The following is a 19,397-nucleotide window of genomic DNA, read 5'->3' on the forward strand; positions in this document are numbered from 1 at the left end:
GTCTTCTGGTGGAGGACTGGGGAGATACCTGCTGTCCGTCTGAGAGAGAGGGACAGATAGACAGGAAGGAGAGAGATGAGAAGCATCAATTCTTCTTTGCGGCACCTTAGTTGTGCATTGATTGTTTTCTCATATGTGCCTTGACCAGGGGGCTACAGCAGACCAAGTGACCCCTTGCTCAAGCATAAGACCATAGGCTCAATCTGGTGAGCTTTGCTCAAACCAGATGAACCCGCGCTCAAGCTGGCAACCTCACGGTTTTGAACCTGGGTCCTCCGCGTCCCAGTCCAATGCTCTATCCACTGCACCACTGCCTGATCAGGCTAAAATCCTTTTTTGACTTTCTTCTTTCGCCTCTAGTTAGTCACCCTTTCCTTTTCTTCAAAATGAAACACCTTGGAAAGCTCCCTGTATTCTTGAACAGCAAATGCAGTCCCGACTTCCCTTTGTCTGGTGCACGACTCCAGGTCCCCTACCAACGTTGCATCAGAACTGTCTGGGGACGTTTGTGTGGCTCAATCCAACCGCCCATCCTCAGGCCACACCTCACTGCGGTTTTGACACAATAGAATAGCTCTTCCTCCTTTAAGACACGTTTCTCTTCATCTGCACCAAACTCTTCCCATTTCCTTCGCTGCTTCTCCCACGTTTTTATAAATTCTACACACTGGTGGCCTCAAGGATTAGCCCTCAGACCTTCTTGGGTTTCACCTCTTAGGGTTCATTTTTTAGTCTCATGGTTTAAGTTGCCATCTATATACTAATGAACCCCAAATTTGTATCTCTGGCCTGTACCCCTTCACCTGACTTTATTCTTATTTATCAACTGTCTCCTCAGTATCTCCACTTGGATGCCTAGTACATAGTTCACCCTTAACATGTCCAACACCAAGCTCTCACCTTCAGCCCCTCCCCCACTGCTCCTCCAGCCCCGCCCCCACTGCTCCTCCGGCCCCGCCCCCACTGCTCCTTAGGCCCCTCCCCCACTGCTCCTTCAGCCTGCTTGCTGATCTCAGTAATGGCAGCTCATCTGACAGTGACTCAGGTCAGAAGCCTTGGGATCCTCCTGTGCTGTCTCCTGTATTCAGTTGGCCAGCAAATCCATTGGCCCAACCTTCAAAGTATACCTAGAATCTGATGTCCTTTTCCTTGGTCCATCACACTAATTTCTCCTGCCTGTTTTTTAATATTACCTAAAAACGATGAAATAACTTTTCATTTAAGATATTTTACACTTTGCCTGACCAGGTGGTGGCACAGTGGATAGAGCATTGACCTGGCATGCTCAGCACCCAGGTTCAAAACCCTGAGGTCACCAGCTTGAGCACGGGGTCCCTGTCTTGAGTGTGGGATCATAGACATGAACCCGTGGTTACTGGCTTGAGCCCAAAGGTTGCTGGCTTGAAGAAAGGGGTCACTGGCTCAGCTAGAGCCCCCTCCCCCATCCCTGGTCAAGGCACCTGTGATAAGCAATCAATAAACAACTAAAGTGATGCAACTATGAGTTGATGCTTCTCATTTCTCTCCATTCATGTCTCTGTCTCTCTCTAATGTACACTAAAAAAAAAAGATATTTTACATTTTATAAAATTATGTTGGCTTTGCCTCACTCTGAATTACTGACCCTTTTACACAGAAGGAGGTTGGCTACTCTCGTCCCATGTCACCTCTAGCACAATAAGTTCTGTCACTCGTTAACTTGATAAAATGCCTGGCTTGGGCATCTGGAAAGTGTAAATGTTGCTCTTATAATTTGTTCTGTAATTTAGACCCTGCTTGCTTATTTAAATTGCTTGATGGTAGGTGTTTGCTATTCTTTAGAAGCTCAATGATTAAAGAAGGAAGTCCGCTGAAGTGCTTATGCACATTGAATACCATTATTGACATGGAATTTAAAGGTGAAATTGAGCCAGTTCATAAATATAACAATTGATCCAAGAGGCTCTCTCTCTGGGATGAATCAATCAATGATGGTAATAGTTATAAAAAGAATATATCTTCGTTTCCCTTTGGACTTTTTAAACTTACGTACCATATATATATATATATATATATATATATATATATATGTATATATATATATTTATTTATTTATTTTTTTATTATTTTTTTTAAGTGAGAAGCAGGGAGGCACAGAGACAGACTCCCTCATGTGCTCCAACTGGGATTCACTCAGCAAGCCCCCTACCCAGTGATACTCTGCCCATCTGATGTGTTGCTCTGTTGTTCAGCAACCAAGCTATCTTAGTGCCTGAGACAAGGCCCTGGAGCCATCCTCAGTGCCCAAGGGCAACTTGCTTGAACTGTGTGAGCCTTGGCTGCGGTAGGGGAGGAGAGAGAAAAGAGAAGGCAGAGGCGGAGTGGAAGAGAAACAGATCGTTGCTTCTCCTGTGTACCCTGACCGGGAATCGATCCTGGGACTTCCATACACCAGGCTGACGCTCTACCACTGAGCCAATTAGCCAGGGCCACATTTGATGGGTCTTAATGTGTTAGTGACCATGAAGAGAGTTAAGATGCTAATGACCAATGACCACAGAGCTGGGGGAGGTCAGAGGACAGGATCTCCAGGTGCTCATGCAGTGTCACGTCGTGGGCGGTGGGCGGCCTGAATCTCCGTCACCCAGCTCCTGATGTGCATGGGTTTCTGATGAGAGAAACCTGAGACCCGTCAGCCTGGCCATCATCTGGGCTGAAGAACCTGCCCCAGTGAGTGGAGAAATGGGATTTTCCTGGCCGATGTCATAGACACTGAGAACTGTGGTCCTAGGAGGCTTTGTCTTTCTAAATAGGAGCAACACCAGGGCCTTCCGAAGGGAGTTACCACAATAAGCAGTTGTTATGCCTGTTGAACCTTTAGCTGGGCCGCTTGGAACAGCTAGAGGCTGGTGAGGATTTATGGTCATCCGGGGCAACTGGGCAATCATAAATCTTCAACCCTGCTTGCCTTTCTAACAGTGGAGCTGGCTTGCCAGTGAACAGAGTCATCTGGACCCAAAATAAATCATTCCGTCGGTCACCCAACAGATAGTTATGGAATGCCCACTAGATGTGAGGAATTATTTCCTCATTCATCTATGTTAGTATTTAGCAAAGCGAGAGGAGCGAGATATCAGATCCTTGAATCTCATTTCTATTTCAACAACCCTCCCCCATTTTTTTTTACAGTTGCAGGGTTGTTTTGAGTGTGTCATTTTCAATCCAAATTGCTCCCTGCTCATGAGACTGTCAAGAAAACTTTGGGAGAAGATTTGACCATTTAGCACCTCTTTCTGACAATAAAAATATAGATCAGTGCAAGGAATTTGCCCCCTTGTTATTGGCCACTGATATTGTTTCCTTTGAAATATAAATCAGTGGTTCAATCCATTCATTTGTTGAAATTAAAGATGAAGCCCGGTGTCCCCTTCTGCCTTCTGTCTCTTACTCTTCATGTCAAATGACATCTGTCTCAAAAGCACAGGTCACAGATGTAGGTGAGCTACCAATGTGTCACTTTCTCATGGAAGCTTCCTTTGTGACTGAATCAGATGAACAAAATTGGGAATGATTGGAATTAGAATCTATGCTACTTTGCTGGAGTCTAAGCTGCAAAGCTGTTCTTATCCATGTGAAACTATGTCTTAATCAGGCAGACAGTGTTCGTGGAAGACAGATGAGAATTTCCGGGGCTGAGGGAGGTGTGGATGCTCTCTCCTCCCCTGCCTGCCCTTCACAGAAACCCAGCCTGCAACCCACGACCTGAACTCTTGCTACTTGCTTCACCTTTGTGGTTTCCAGGCATGTGATCTTGGGGGATGACTCATCTCTCAATCCTTGAAGGCCTGCAGAGGGGTGGCAAGGATTATCAGCCACACTCCTTCCTCAGGCCTTGGAAAGGTAGAGGATGGGGAGGAGGGTTGTGGGAGAAGAGGAAGCTAGGAGAGGGGCCCCGTGGAAGAGGCTCAGCTCTGGCCGCGTGGGTTTAAGCTGGGCCTGCGGCGGGCAGGTCCGCTTCATCGGAACACTGACTTCCGGTCCCTGGTGTTTGTCTAGGAAGTGCCACTGCGGGCCTCTCACCACCAGCAGTCACTCAGGAGACGCACCTGGTGTGTGCGTGGAGGGCACTGAGTGTTTGAGTGGAATCTGACATTCTCTGCTTGCCTGGTGTCTGTGAGATTAGGAAGAAGGGGGCAGGTGGCCCCACAGTTAAAGGCTTGCTTTACAGGTTGGCACATTGTTGACTCCCCGTCCGCAGTGGGATGTCTGGTGGTGGGTATCCGGGCGGTTGAAGCATTGCTTTCCCACATGGTGACTCGATCTGGCAGACATCTGTGTCCGATCGCCACAGCCGAGGAGGAGGAGGACTGGACGAGGCCCTGTGTGCTCCTGCCCTGGCTGCTCCCGGGTCAGAGGGCGTGCGAATGCCTCAGTTTCCCTGCCAGGCCCTCCTTCATCGTTAGCATTTTTACTGTCTTGCTCAGCCTGTGGGTAAGACCTGTACAATTACAGGAAGCTGAGGCCGAGGGGTTTGAGGCTCAGTTTCAAAGTGGAGGCCCCAGCAGGTACCAGGAAGAACTCAGGTGACCTAAACAAGGCCGTCTGTTGGCAGAGGGCCTCAGGAGAAGCAGAGGTGAGCAGTGGTGGCTGCGGGCCAGGAGAGACCCTCCTGGGGCCCTCCTGTAGTCAGGAGCCCACCGCGGCCGAGCTCCCCTCCCACAGCCGAGGAGCCGGGTCCTTGTGTCTCCGCCCTGTGCCTCTGTCCTGTTCTACCTGACCCCTGACCTGCAGGCGTGAGTCTCATCCTCAGCACCCAGCGAAGTCCCCAGCCCGCAGCAGGCAGCCAGGAAACACAGGAGGGCTGTGGAAGTCAGTGACCACACCTAGGAGTGGCTTTTCTTGTTCCTTTGTCACTACCTGTCATGGAATGGCTTCCATTACTCAGAAGACACTGCACACCTTGTGAAGCAAGAGCTTGCCAACTCTCATTGGCTTACGAGTCTCCTGCGGCCCCTGTGACCAATGGAGACTCCGGAGCCCCTTACAGGGAAGGGTCCAATGGTTCCGAGGGCGGTGCCCAGGATTCTGCCCTGCACAGGGCGCCCTGGGGCAGGTGTGCTGTGAACAGGACAGAGGGAGGGCAGGGCAGCTGCAAGCTGACCAGGAGGCTCTGCAAGTGGGGCGTCAACAACTGCAGTCCCAACTCTGACTGTAGCCACTGCTGTCAGCCTGCCCCGTGCGGTTTCGGCCCCTCGGTTTCCTTTGATCCGCGGTGCCCTTGAAAATTGTCTTAGAGGACACTCCACGTTTTCAGTGGCATGACTGAAACCAGCTGACATTTTAAAAAATTGAGTATTTTTATAGGACTGCAACAAAAAAAACATTTCACTGGACATACATTTAAAAACCAGTTAAAGTTTCCAAATATCAGAAAAACTCTTACTTGAGCCCCAGGAGACTGGCCGTGCATCCGACCACGCCCCATGGCAGCGGGTCCTGACTACCTGCTTCTAAGAATCAGTTGCCCTTGTTTCTCTCCCTGTCACCCTGAAGCCTTCTCTCCCCCAGTGAGCAGACTGGGGTGTGTCCTCTGCACCCTAAGGTAAACCTGTCCAGCTCCCACCTCCCCGGGGGAGCGGTCCTCCCACTGAGGGGAGGGCAGTGGAGGCTGGCCCCGCCCCTGCCCCTGCCCCTCCCACTCCCCACCTCTTTGAACATTCCCCTCAGGTGCAGAGCTGGCCACCCCTCTGACAGGTCCAGAGAATAACAATATTTACAACCATCTCCACCACATCTGCCACAGGTGAGGCCCACGTCCCCAGCTGGCTGTTTATCTAGCATGTTCTCTGGAAGTGGTTAGTCATCTCCAAACTTGCCCCCAAACCCTGAGTCTATTCAAGTGCAACTCATCCAGAGCGTGGTCCCTGGAAACTAGGTGTTGCTCCCGCATCCCAGATTGCTGCGGGTGCCTTGGCTGCTTCTGATGGGCTGGGTGCCGGGAGCTGGGAGCCACGGCTGGAGACTCCCTGGCTGCCGTCCACACACTACTCATAGGACCCCTCTATTCTCCCTGGCTGCCTGTCACTGAAATCAGGGGGACAGTTCCTCTCCCCAGCGTGCTGCATCCCTAGGGGCACAGCACACACGTCAGCATAGGCCGGACATAGAGGGTCAGATTGTCCTGGCCTGCAACTAAACTAAATAAACTAAGCTGTACTGCAACACTCCACCTGTAAAATAGAGATGATAATGGTGCCCACCCCCCAGGGAATTGTTCCTTCTTTACCTCCAAGAGGGATTATCCAGGGCTGGCTATGTGCCAGGTACTGTGTAAGGTTGTGTGCAGATGCTGCTTTGTGGACTTAGAGTTTCTGGAGGGAGAGCAACAAACAAATGTAAAATATAATCTGCGTGGTAAGTGCGACCAAGGAGCGGTGCACAGTGTGAGGGACAGCGTTTCTGGATGAGGAGGTTGACCTTGTCACAAGGGAGACCAAGAGAATAATTGTTGATGTCAGACAACAGGAAGAACATGCCACACATTCATGTAGCACGTGCAAAGGCCCTGTGCAGGCCTAATGAGGAAGCGTGAAGAGAGACGAGGAAGAGGCCAGCGTAGCTGAGAGCAATGTGTTGAATATGGTGGAGAGGACGCTGGGGCCCGGCACTCAGAGCCTTGCAGGGTGTGTTGAGAAGGCTGGTTTGCAGTGTGATGCGAATCCACTGAAGGGGACAGGTTTGTTCTCTTCACGTTGCTGCTCTGACTGCAGTGCAGACTGGATCGGAGGGGGAATGAGGGTGGCTGTGTGGAAGCTGACAGGAGATTGTTCTAATAACTCAGGCAAGAGATGATCAAGCTTAGCCTTGGGGGTAGTGGGGGTGATAAGAAGTGCAGATGCAGGAGATGGTTAAGCCATAGACTTGCAGACTTGGTGATGGTTAGATGGTGGGAGGAGGGGCCAGGGGGCGAGGCATCCCAAGGTACCAGTCCCATCACCCAGCACAGAGCAGCACTCATTAAGTGTAAATTACTATGGTAATTATTTACAAAGCTGCGCTCCCTTTGGTCAGCACATTTTATGCAGAAGCTCTGGTAAAGTGCCTGTTTTGTCTGGCCTTTCTCTCTAAGACTGCAATTTGAATACAGGTAGTTGGGCCCATGTGTCCAGGGACCTTTCCTCGGACCCTAGTGTGGCCCTTGGACCAAGTGTGAGCTCCCGTCCCTTCCCTCCTGGACAGTGTGAGGCAGTAATGAGAGGAACTTCCAGCAAGTTCTCCTCGGGCTGAAGATTCCTGGTGGGTGGCCCCGTGCCCTCACTTGTACCCCAACTCGGCCAGGAGGTAGCAGAGGGAGCAGTGCTGCTGGCTTCTGCCTGCTTCTGCCAGCCCACAGCTCCCTGCTCCGGGCTTTCCTGGCCCTGGCTCTGCTGCTCCCTCTCTGCGTTCTCTGCTGTTCTGAGGGCCACATGCTGTGGTCTTGTCAGAGGTAAGCCTGCGCAGAGTTGGACTTTCCACTCTGGAAACAGTCTTTCCTGACTGTGCAGTTTCTTTCCTGCTGGGACAGCCACTAGGGACCCCGCTCTGGGAGCCCCCACAGGGCACCATCCCTCCAGTGCCCTGGTTTCCATGGTGCAGCCTCTGTGTGACACCCTGGGGATACATTGGGGGTGTTCAGGCCAGATCGGGCGCTTTTAGGGTGGTAGGGTGCTAGAAAAATTGGGAGTTTTCAGCCTAAAGGTGGGATGTGCCTCTGTGTCTGAATGTCATGGTTTGTCTCGCACTGGGGACTCTTTACACATCCATGTGTTGTAATAAGGCTCAGCACAGTTATTAATGGGAGGGTCAGCCTCTCACATTGCTATGTAGTGTCATCCACAAAGCAGTAGCCTTTTTCTTTTTTTAAATAGCCATTATTTTTTAGAACAGCTTTATATTTATAGAAAAATGGAGAGGAAAATTACAGAGCTTCCACATACTCCCCTCACCCCATCCCTTCCCCTGTCTCCCCTATGATTAACCTCTAGTATTAATCTGCGGTATTTATGAGAATTGATGAAGCAATATCGATGCATTATTATTAACTAAAACTCATAATTTACACTGGGTTCACTCTGTGTTGTACATTCGGTGGGATTTGACCGTAATGACGCATCCACTGTTACAGTATTGTACAGAATAATTTCAGTGCGCTGAAACGCCCTGTGCTCCACCTGCTGCTCCCTCCTTCCCATGAGCCTTTGACACCCACTGATTTTTTTTTACTGTCACCATAGCTTTGCCTTCCCTTACAGTTGGATTCATAGAGTATGTAGTCTTTTCAGATGGGATTCTTTCACGTAGCAATATGCAAGTCTGCTCCATGTCTTTTATTGGCTTGACAGCTCATTTTAACAATAGTCTTACAAACTCCACCCTGCACCATGACTGTTGGTCTGTCCCTGGAGAAGTTGGGGGTCCCTGTATGGGGCTTACAGCTTCTTTTCAGTGCCTGGCATCTTTTCCATGTGGCTTTTCCACATCATCTTATCAGTCTTACTCTTCCGTGAACACATTAGTCCTGAACACATTTGGCCATAGCTGATTTAGGACCTTCCCATCACAGGAAGGGGACAATGTCTGCATTCAGTGTTCTGTGCTCGGGAAATGCAGCACCATGATGAGTTCGTATTTTCATCACAGTGATTCTGTCATGAGCAGTGTGGTGAACATTTTGTTGTGTGGTGGAACTGTCTTCTCTCTATAAATTGGGCTGTCACAGGCTTTGAGTTATTGTTGTATTTGTGACACCCTCGGGATAAATTAGAGGTTTTCAGCCTAAAGAGTTCTGCTTGGCCACTAAGCAGTTTTACTAAGAAGGTTGCTGTCCACCTTCTTCTACCAGAGACAGCCCTGGCCAGCTCACTAAATGGATGGGAAGAGCAGCCTAGCCAAGTATGACTTCATAGAGACAGGGAAGCCATTGCCTCTCGCTCTCCTTGGGTGACAGCAGCCCTTTCCTTTGGGACAGTCCTCTCTTCTTGCCCAGTGCCCTATCCCCTGCCTGCAGCCCAGTCCAGCTGGAGCTCCTCACTGAGGTGCTCTGTCCATATTGGGGGCTGCCTGTCCCTTCTCTTTATGATGTACATCCTGATGTCGGTGTGCACCAGCTTCCCCGGGGCCCGCCTGGGGGCCTGCACATGGCCATCATCTCGCCGGTGCTGCTATGGAGGCTGAGGGTCAGAGCGGAGGCGCAGCTGTAATCAGCACAGGGCTGAGGGTGGCGGCCGTCCATCCGCTGTAGCCAGAGCCTTTGGGATGTCCTCAGGGTCCTCCGTTATGCGGTGGTCACGAGGGTCACCCTCGCCACCTTTATGAACGGCCTCAGCTGTCACTGACTCTCAGACGCCTTGTTGGGAACAGCCTCCTGACTTTCCTGTCACTGTGGCGCTGTTAGTGTGCAGCTGGGCGTCTAGTGTTCACAGGCAGAGGTGCAAAGTGTTATTGTTTCTGCATCTGCGGTTTTTTGCTTACATTTTCTTTTCTCTCTCTCTGTCTCTCTCTCTTTTTTCCTTTTCATCTTTGTGGTTTTGAACAAGTTGGTAATGTGTTAGGTTTCTACTTGAAATTTTCAAACTCGAGGAGTGAAAGGGTCCTTGGGAGAGACATTTGCATTGAATTTTTATTTTTAAAGAGGTATCAACTGATCAGTGGTGCCTCAGAGGGTGTGCTCAGGACCCTCTGAGGTTATGTTACTCTAGGCTGAGTGTGCACTACTCACCCAGGCACCTTCCTGCCAGCCTTTGATCCAGCCTGAGAATGAGACAGTCGTCTCCACTCTACGAGGGAGGAGCAGGTTTAGGGGGGTGAGTTGTTTTGCCCCAGCTCACACAGGTGGCTAGTGGCAGAGATGGAATTTAAACCAGGGACTGCCTCTTTCTAAACTCCATGTGCTCAGCCACTAGCTGGCCCCTGCCGATGGATATGTTTGTCTTTCACAAAATTTAATGACTTCTTAACCAACTTTAAAAAAATCAAGATATTTTTACACTAAATATCTGTATTTTCAGTTCTTCCCCCAAACTTGGAAAATCCTGTAGCACTGAGCATGCTTCAAAGAGGTTACGATAGGTGGGAACGAAGCATTCTTTTCTGCCTTTCCTTGGGGTTGTTTTTGCCTGTTTGCCACACTCCCCACTACTCCTTATAGTGTTCCATCTGTCTCAGCTCTCATTTTTGCTACCTGTATAACCTCCATTAATATCTACAGTGCAGAGCTGTCTGACTCAAGGCCATGGACCCTTCCGCACCATGTATTCAGAGCACATGTTGTAATTTGGCCGCCTGTGTATCCTTTTGCCTCTCGTGGCTACTCCCCCTCCCCCTCTAAACCTGTTCCAATCCTGGCATTCCCCAAGGCCAGCTGAAATGCTCTGTCCTCTGTGAAACCTCCCCGCCAGGGCCTGGTGGCAGTTTTCCTCCCCTGAATTGCCAAGGCCCTTGGGCCGGACTCTCTCTGTTTTGGTGCCGTTGTATGTCTCTCGGTTCTGAGCTTAGATGAACGGTCCCTGTAAGGCAGAGCCTCACAGTGTCTGGTTTCTTGCACACAGTGGGTTCTCAAGAGATGTCTGACCAGAAAGATGCAGAAGATGATTGGGTGCCTTGTTCTGTTTGTCCCTGTGACTAAGTGTGACCTGGTGTTAGCTGGTGGCTTCCCACAGCAACTCTGAAGAGATTGAGCTCTTGTCACAGAGCCACCTGGGGATTTATTTTTTAATGTGGGGAAATCCTCAAACACAACTGAACTCTGGTACGTGACAGTGGGCCGTGGGGGTAGTCACTTGTTTATCCGTGATTTGATTTGTCACTAAGATTATATTCAGTGACACTGCTTTATACAGAAAGTTGCAATACAGAGAACTTCAGTCGAATTTAGACTATTTCCACACTCTCATTAAAAATATTAAATGCTAATTATACACAGACTTCTGTACTCGATGCTAGTTCAGCCTTTGCCTCCCAGGACTCTCCCATATATACTCCATGGCCAATGTCGGTATGTCCTTCTCATCCAGGCCGTGGTGTGGACATCACGGGCCATCGGAACACACCTGGGCCCCGCGATCGGTGTGCACCCTGGGCTCAGACTCCTGCCCTCTGACAGATAAGGCTGTGGGTGATGAGAAGCGGCCTCGGTGGGTAGAAAGTGCCAATGCCTCATGATTGGTATAATTAGTCAGGGAATAGTTTGCATCCGCTTTCCTACCCGGTAGCCAGGCCCACGGCCTCCCAGCCACCTGCCTTGGGTAGTGGTAGTGACCTTGTGATGCACTTTCCTTACTTCTCTCAAGCTTCTCTGAGAGGGGAGGCAGCTTCATTTCCCTGTTCTAGTCCGAAGGAATGAAAGATTTCATAACAGACCGTCTAGGGCAGTGGCCACTCACCACATGTGGGAAATTGAGCACTGAAATGTGGCTAATGTGACAGAGGAACTGAATTTTCTGTTTTGGTCCATTTCTTTTTTTTCTTTTTCTTTTTTTTTTTGTATTTTTCTGAAGCAGGAAACGGGGAGGCAGTCAGACAGACTCCCTCATGCACCCGACCGGAATCCACCCGGCACGCCCACCAGGGGGCGATGCTCTGCCCATCTGGGGCCTTGCTCTGTTGCAACCAGAGCCACTCTAGCGCCTGAGGCAGAGGCCACAGAGCCATCCCCAGTGCCCGGGCAAACTTTTGCTCCAATGGAGCCTCGGCTGTGGGAGGGGAAGAAAGAGACAGAGAGGAAGGAGAGGGGGAAGGGTGGAGAAGCAGATGGGCACTTCTCCTGTGTGCCCTGGCCGGGAATCGAATCCGGGACTTCCGCACGCCAGGCCGACACTCTCCCACTGAGCCAACCGGCCAGGGCCTGTTGTTGTCCATTTCAATGACTTTGACTGTACACACGACACGTGGCTGCCGTATTGGGCAGCCCGGATCTCAGGACGGGGAAGATGAGGCATGCAGGGGCTGAGGGGGGCCTGCGACCCTAACGACAGGATACCTGGTTGCCGGCCCTCCTTCCTGGGTGGGACTTGACCTTGCTGCACAGGGACAGCCCTTTAGACCAAATGTGACAGGGCATCCAAGCTGAATACCGTCTGCAGAAAAACCCATTGCTGCGCTGTTCTGAGGAAGGCATTATTTACTTCTTTTATTTCGTTCAGGAAGAGCAGACACCGGGCGTACCTTACCCCTAACTCCTTGGGCAAGTTCCGTATCCATCTTCTTCCTCTTCTCGATCCCCTTACCCCAGATGGCTGGTTTGGGAGGAAGTAAGCTGTTACCGAGATTGAAGTGCATCTCCGGAGGCAGATCCGGCTCTCCCTCCCAGTAGGGTCTGTCTCTTCTTCGCCTGGCTTTTCCTGAACAGAGTCAGAGAAACTGGCTCTGGGTACTTTGTCCTCACGCAAAGCCGACGCGATGTGGAGCCACGTTTGCTAGAACACAGGCACGGTGCGTGCTGCTCTGCTGCAGAGACCCCGTGGCCCTTGCCTAGGCGCTTGTGGCCAGGGAAGGTCCGCGGGTGCGTCTCCGCACTGTGTCCACGGGCTGCCTGCGCTCTTGTGACCTAGTGAGTTTCCTGGATGGTGTTTCAGTCCCGCCAGTCCTTTCACTGTGGGAAGCCTGGTACCCTTGACAGACTTATCGCTACTGTCTATTCCAATGACCCTAAATGACACTGCACTATCCCTAAATGACAGTGCACTATCCCTAAAGGACAGTGCACTTTCCGCAGGGCTTCCATCCACACAAGAAGAGGAGGCTGGGCAGGCACAGGAGAGCGGTGGAGGGGAGGTCGGGGGAGGGGCAAGGGGCCGGGAAGCCATGGAGGGAGGGAGGCAGCAGCGCACACTTTCAGCGTGGTCTTTCCCAGTGTCCTGATGACACACTGGAGCTTTGGGGACCCCCTTCCCGGCATCCTTTACCATCCTCTGCCCCTGAGGAGGCCACATCTGTACCCACCTCCCTGCTTTGCCCCCAGGAGGGCTTAGAAATGTAGTCTCGTTTGAAATAGCAGGTGGCAGTCTGAGAGGCAGACTGACAGGACAGACGGGTTCTGGGTCAGGACCGCAGCCCAGCCCGCCTCCTCTGAGAGGGCAGTGAGCAGGAGGTTCTTGCCTCGTGTGGATTGGGTCTCCAGGCCGGGCAGTCGCTGTCAGATGGTCTCCCAGCAGATACAGGTGCACACTCCTGCGCTTCCTCTGGTGTCCTGGCAAGCCAGGTGGCTGTGCTTTAACTTAATTCCTGTCACCACTCTTCAGCAGGAAGTGCCATTCCTAGTCATTAGAAATTTCTAAGGACATGTGTTTTTATCTTTTCATTTCTTGTTAGTATTATTATCAATTTCTGAAAAGAAGATTTTAGCCTTAATATGACTCGAGCTTTTAGAACTGTCCCTCTACCTCACATGCCATTTCCTGTCTGTTTTAGCTGAGCTTTTCAATATACATCACATATCTTACAAGAGTAAAGAAACCATAATCCGTATTCAAGGAGTCTTGGCTGTGTGCAAGCTACTCTCCTACGACCTTGGTATCAATTATCTAATTTAATCCACACACCAGTGTTATGAGGTAGTTGGTATTTATTCTCCCTTTTGTATAGAAGGGGAAACCAGTGACTCTTCAGTCTCATTCTCCTCCAGTGTTTAAACTTTCTATTTCAGGGGAGGGTCACGCCTCAGAAACCTGTGGTAGAATCAGGTACCCAGAACCCAAACCACAACAGCAGTTATTCAACTCCAGAAAAAGATCAAAGATCCAACAGTCACCAAGAGAAGGGTAGTCATTGCGTGGGAAGCCACAGTTCTCTCTACTCTTTCTATAATTTGCCAATCCCACTTGTGTACTAATAATTGCAGTTTTCTGCCAAAAAGTAGAAAATTGTCGTTTCTGAAATTTTACTTTTTACTGCTTTTTGACTTTTAAACCTCCTTTGTTCCCCCCTCCTCCCTCCCTCCCTCCCTTTCCCCTCCTTCCTCATTCCCCCCTTTCTGTTTTTCCTTTCCCCCTTTTCCTCTCTTTCTCCCATTTCCCCTTCCTTCTCCTCTTTTCCCTCTTCTTCCCCCTTTCTTGCCAATCCCTTCAACTGACGATCCAGCCATTTATCTAACTCAACCAGGTTAGTTCAATACAAAGCAGTTTCTCACTAAATAGAATGCCTTCGCATTTGTCCTCCAGGAAGAAGAAATGCCAGATGTAGAAATTGACATTGACGATCTTCTTGATGCAGACAGTGAAGAAGAGAGAGCTTTAAAGTTACGGGTAAGCAGCTTTCAAAATGTAGAACCTTCCAGTGATAGATGCTTGACTCCACTGGGGTGTCCGGAGCTCGGCATGCACTGATTCTGCCCTGTGGAGGCGTTGAGATCAGCTGTGGGCAATGGCAGTTTGCAGAGAGGAAAGCTGTGGGGTGCCAGGTGTTCACCCTCCTGAAGGACATCTCTGATGATTGGCAGTCAGTCCTGGAAGCACCTGTCAATAGGAGTTTCTCCAGCCTCCTCTTCTTGGGAAGGAGGCTGGTTCTGCCTCTGGAGATGCATTTGCCAGAGAGGAAAGCGATTTCCCATCATTGTATGGAACCGAGAAGGGCTGAGCTAGAACCGGAGTGTCTAAACCCAGGTCTCCCGCCTCGCAATTGTGGGTTATATCATTCATGACATTCATTCCTACATAAGATTGTTTACAATATAACTCTGTTTAGTCGACTTCTGTTTATTTATTATTTATTCAAAGTGAGAAGCAGGGTACAGCAGACAGACAGGCTCCTGCATGTGCCCGACCGGGATCCACCAGGCATTCCCACCAGGGGGTGATGCTCTGCTGCAACTGGAGTCATTCCAGCACCTGAGGCAGAGGCCACAGAGCCATCCTCAGTGCCTGGACCAACTTTGCTCCCATGGAGCCTTGGCTGTGGGAGGGGAAGAGAGACATAGAGAGAAAGGAGAGGGGGAGGGGAAGAAAAGCAGATGGTCGCTTCTCCTGTGTGCCATGACCGGGAATTGAACCCAGGACTTCCACACTCTGGGCTGACACTCTACCACTGAGCCAACTGGCCAGGGCCTAGTAGACTTTGTTTTAATGGAGGATGCTCACCTGACAACATTGTAGTACCACTATAGAGGTTGAGATGTCTCATGTTTCTTTAGTCCAGAGTAATGCAATATTTACTTCCCTTCTCCGAGGAGGGTAAATCTATCATTTTCAAACCTGTGTTTAGGAGTTTCTTAAACCAGTCAATCTTTGACCTGCCAATGTTTTTAATGTTCACTGATAATTACTGTTTGGTTATTACCAGGGGCAAATGATCACTAAAGGCAATTAAAGGACATATTTTAATATTTTAATGAGTTTAATGTGTTAATAATTACTAATGTCCCTGGAGTAGTGAACAGACAGTTTAATGGTTATTTCTTGCTGGTAAATTTAGTTGGGAGATGGAAGTTAAAAAAAACTAAAGCAGGCATCAGTTCTCTACAGAATGTAATGACATAAAGTTTTCTTAAAATTGAGACCTGGAAAGGCACTCTAGCTACCCTCTGGCCCTCCCCTTTGGGTCCCAGGTGCGGACACGGAGACCCTGCAGAGCTGTGAGGAGCTGGTTAATGGTGTGTGGTTGAATCACAGCCAGGCCCCTCTCTCTCCTGTGTGATGGTCACCCTCCCTCACAGGCTGTTGCTGGTTAAGTATATCCAGTTCATTAATAACCAGGTTAGCAGGCCAAAAGAAAGGTGTGTCCCCATGTGTGTGTGTTTGTGTGCACTCACACACCTGTGTTCCTGAGAATGTAAGGCATTCCTGAATATGAAAGACCTAACTCGTTATATCTTTAGATAAGAGGGCCAGTGGCTGCTGAAATATAGTGTGACTCGAAATAGTCAATCTGAAACACCGATTTACCATGTTTAGAATAGCATTATAAAGATGAAACCGTTTTTAATTTCACTTTTAAAATGACATTGAGTTTTCAAATAGTAACACTTACCTTCTGTGTATTTCATTCTAGGAAGCTCTGGTAGACTGCTACAAACCAACAGAGGTAAACAAATCATGTTTCCTAAATGCCATGTTTGAATTGGTTTTTATTAAATCAGTTTGTCTTTTTTGAAAGCTAAAACCACAGTAAGTGGGTTTGATTAAGTATATATATATACTAATTAGCAATTATTATCCATAGGTAAGTGCATATATTTGGATAGTACTACCTTCCTTATGTGTGAGCTTAAACATGACTGGTTTAGAAAAACTTAAACTAATAGAATTTTGTGTATTGCTTGCTTTTACATAAAAACCAGATGTCAAAGATATTTAAGAGGTTTAGGAATTATTTCATTAAAATTTTAGGTTTGTAACTGGAGAATACATTCTATTAGTGTATAGGCATGTATTTATTTAAAAGCTTAACGCCAATTCTGTTGTTCAGAATCGAATAGTTGCCTGTCTTATAAGGAGAAATTTTATGCTGTGCTTGGATATTTATCAAGTGTATAAATCAGGGGTCCCCAAACTACGGCCCGCAGGCTGCATACGGCCCCTGAGGCCATTTATCCTGCCCTGCCGCACTTCGGGAAGGGACACCTCTTTCATTGGTGGTCAGTGAGAGGAGCACAGGAGGGGAGTACTTCACATCCTGTGCTCCTGGAGTACTGTATGTGGCGGCGGCGCTCACGTACAGTACTACTTCCAGTGACGCGGGTCGCATGTGTCAGGGCTCCGGAAGCGCATCATATCACTTGTTACGGCTAGCAGTGACAAATATGGAACCGGACATTGACCATCTCATTAGCCAAAAGCAGGCCCATAGTTCCCATTGAAATAAATACTGGTCAGTTTGTTGATTTAAATTTACTTGTTCTTTATTTTAAATATTGTATTTGTTCCCATTTTGTTTTTTTACTTTAAAATAAGATATGTGCAGTGTGCATAGGGATTTCTTCATAGTTTTTTTATAGTCCGGCCCTCCAATGGTCTGAGGGACAGTGAACTAGCCCCCTGTGTAAAAAGTTTGGGGACCCCTGGTGTAAATACTAATGTGAAAAACAATGGATATAAGTTTGATTAGTATTTAATGTATATCCTAATGACAGAAAGAACAATGTAAAAATTAAGGAAATGATCAGTTATGAAAATATTGGTAAAAGAATTATTTCAACTGTGTTCCTGTGATAAGTCAGAGAAATTTGAAGATTCATCAGATGCTTTGGAGTACATTTGGTGGTAGAACTTCTGTTTTTTGAAGTGGTATACTTACAAAATGGAGGAAAAGCATGCTTTTACAAGAGTGTTTAAGATTTCAGTGACTGGGGTGTTCTGTGACCATTTGGTTTGTGTCTAGTTACTTATTTAAGCTTTCTTCTTGCAATCTTCAGTTTTCCTTATATGGATGATATCTTGCAGTCATAGAGATTTTTAACTTTAATTCTAGTTATGAAAAGTATATTTTAATCAATGTAATGCATATTCATAGTTTTGAAAACCAGACATACAATTAGGCATATAAGGAAAAAATAGTACCTTTCCCACCCAACATATATTACATTTACATGTTTTTATACAATAATACCTGTTCCCTGCTATGTACTCTTATATCCCTACGTGTGCATTTACATTGTTGTTTCATTTACTGACTTAAGGGGAAATACGCTCGCTTTCTCACTCTCCACACAATTTATTATCCTTCATCCTCTTCATAAAGTTATTTAACACTTTCTGTTACATTGCCCAAGTATGATAACTATGATTTAAATCAGTGTTTTACACTGCTAAACCAAACAGTCAAATATGGCCATGGCTCCTATCTTGTGTAGCCCTTTGTTTTTCCCAGAGTTGATAACAACCTTGTCTTTATTTTGTCTACTACTTATTACTGTTTTTTTTTTAACTTTCCAATATCTTTGTCAAACATGTAATAATGTATTGTATGTTTGCTCAATCACATCATTACCATTTCCCTGCTCCAGATTTTCCTCCTGGAGCCCCTGTGCAACAATCTGGAGAAGTTATTCTCTGGATCTACTGAGTAGCTCCTGTCCTGAGATTCCTGTTTACTGCTGTCCAGTATGAGATGCTTTGTTTCTTAAAGCCTAGTCTTCCTCAGTGTAGTTGGAGTACATCCTCTAGTAGCTTTTTGGGAGAGAATGCATAGAAGGTAAATTTTTTGAATACTTGAATATATGAATGTAAATGTAAATGTGTTTTTTTTTTTCTTTTTTTTTTCTGAAGCTGGAAATGGGGAGAGACAGTCAGACAGACTCCCGCATGCGCCCAACCAGGATCCATCTAGCACGCCCACCAGGGGCAACGCTCTGCCCACCAGGGGGCGATGCTCTGCCCCTCCGGGGCGTCACTCTGCCGCGACCAGAGCCACTCTAGCGCCTGGGGCAGAGGCCAAGGAGCCATCCCCAGTGCCCGGGCCATCTTTGCTCCAATGGAACATTGGCTGCGGGAGGGGAAGAGAGAGACAGAGAGGAAGGAGGGGGTGGGGGCGGAGAAGCAAATGGGCGCTTCTCCTATGTGCCCTGGCTGGAAATCGAACCCGGGTCCCCCACACGCCAGGCCGACGCTCTACCGCTGAGCCAACCGGCCAGGGCCTAAATGTTTGTTTTTAAAAGATTTTTTATTCATTTTTGAGAGGGGGGGGGAGAGAGAGAGAGAGAGAGAGAAAGGGGGCGGAGCAGGAAGCATCAACTCCCATTGTGCCTTGACCAGGCAAGCCCAGGGTTTCGAACCTGTGACCTCAGCATTCCAGGTCGATGCTTTATTCACAGCACCACCACAGGTCAGGCTGAAAGTAAATCTTGATCAATATATACTGCTCACAGAAATTAGGGGATATTTCAAAATGAATATGAAGCTATAAAATATCTCCTAATTTTTGTGAGCAGAATAGTTGGGATGATGTAGAATTCCAGAGTAAAATTCATCACTAAAACCCAATTTTAAAGGCATTACTCTATTGTTGTGTTACTTCTATTGTTAAGAAGTCTGATGCCATTTACATCCTCAGACCTATTGTTTGTGACCTATTGTCCCCCCCTTCAGTTAACTTTTATAATTATCTTCGTATTTTGAATTTTGTAATGATAGGCTCTAGTGTAGGTCTTTTTCTATTCATATGCTGGGTATTTTGCAAGCTGCTTTAGTTTGAAGATTTATAGCTTTCAGTTCTTCAAAAATTATCTTTTATTATTTTTATTAGTATTTTTCCTCAGAAGTCTGTATTTCTCATGGTCTGTTATTAAGATGTTACACCTTCTGGATGGAGCTTCTAAGCTTCTAATTTCATAGCTTTTCCCTTTTGTTTTTATCTCTTTGGTCTTCTTCTTCTTTTTTTTTTTTTTTTTTTTTTTTTTTTTTCTCTGAGACTTCTGAAAGATTTCCTTGACTTTATCTCCTAGCATTTAT

The 19,397-nt window shown here is 47.8% G+C and overlaps 1 protein-coding gene across 2 annotated transcripts in view; it reads left to right on the forward strand.

Moving 5' to 3' along the window:
* Positions 1-19,397, forward strand: part of PPP1R14C (protein phosphatase 1 regulatory inhibitor subunit 14C) — a 535,162-nt gene that overhangs the window by 36,051 nt on the left and 479,714 nt on the right. The window contains exons 2-3 of one of the 2 annotated variants that reach the window (XR_010727649.1): positions 12,248-12,565; positions 13,426-13,501. Coding sequence is in view for 1 of the 2 variants with exons in the window: in XM_066247898.1 (XP_066103995.1) it covers positions 14,175-14,258; positions 16,000-16,032 (117 nt within the window). In the remaining variant the exon portion in view is untranslated. Of the gene's footprint in view, positions 1-12,247; positions 12,566-13,425; positions 13,502-14,174; positions 14,259-15,999; positions 16,033-19,397 lie in introns of both variants that reach the window. The other variant, XM_066247898.1, reaches the window with a different exon arrangement.

The sequence above is a fragment of the Saccopteryx bilineata genome, chromosome 12 (genome assembly GCF_036850765.1).
Source record: "Saccopteryx bilineata isolate mSacBil1 chromosome 12, mSacBil1_pri_phased_curated, whole genome shotgun sequence".
Taxonomy (NCBI): domain Eukaryota; kingdom Metazoa; phylum Chordata; class Mammalia; order Chiroptera; family Emballonuridae; genus Saccopteryx; species Saccopteryx bilineata.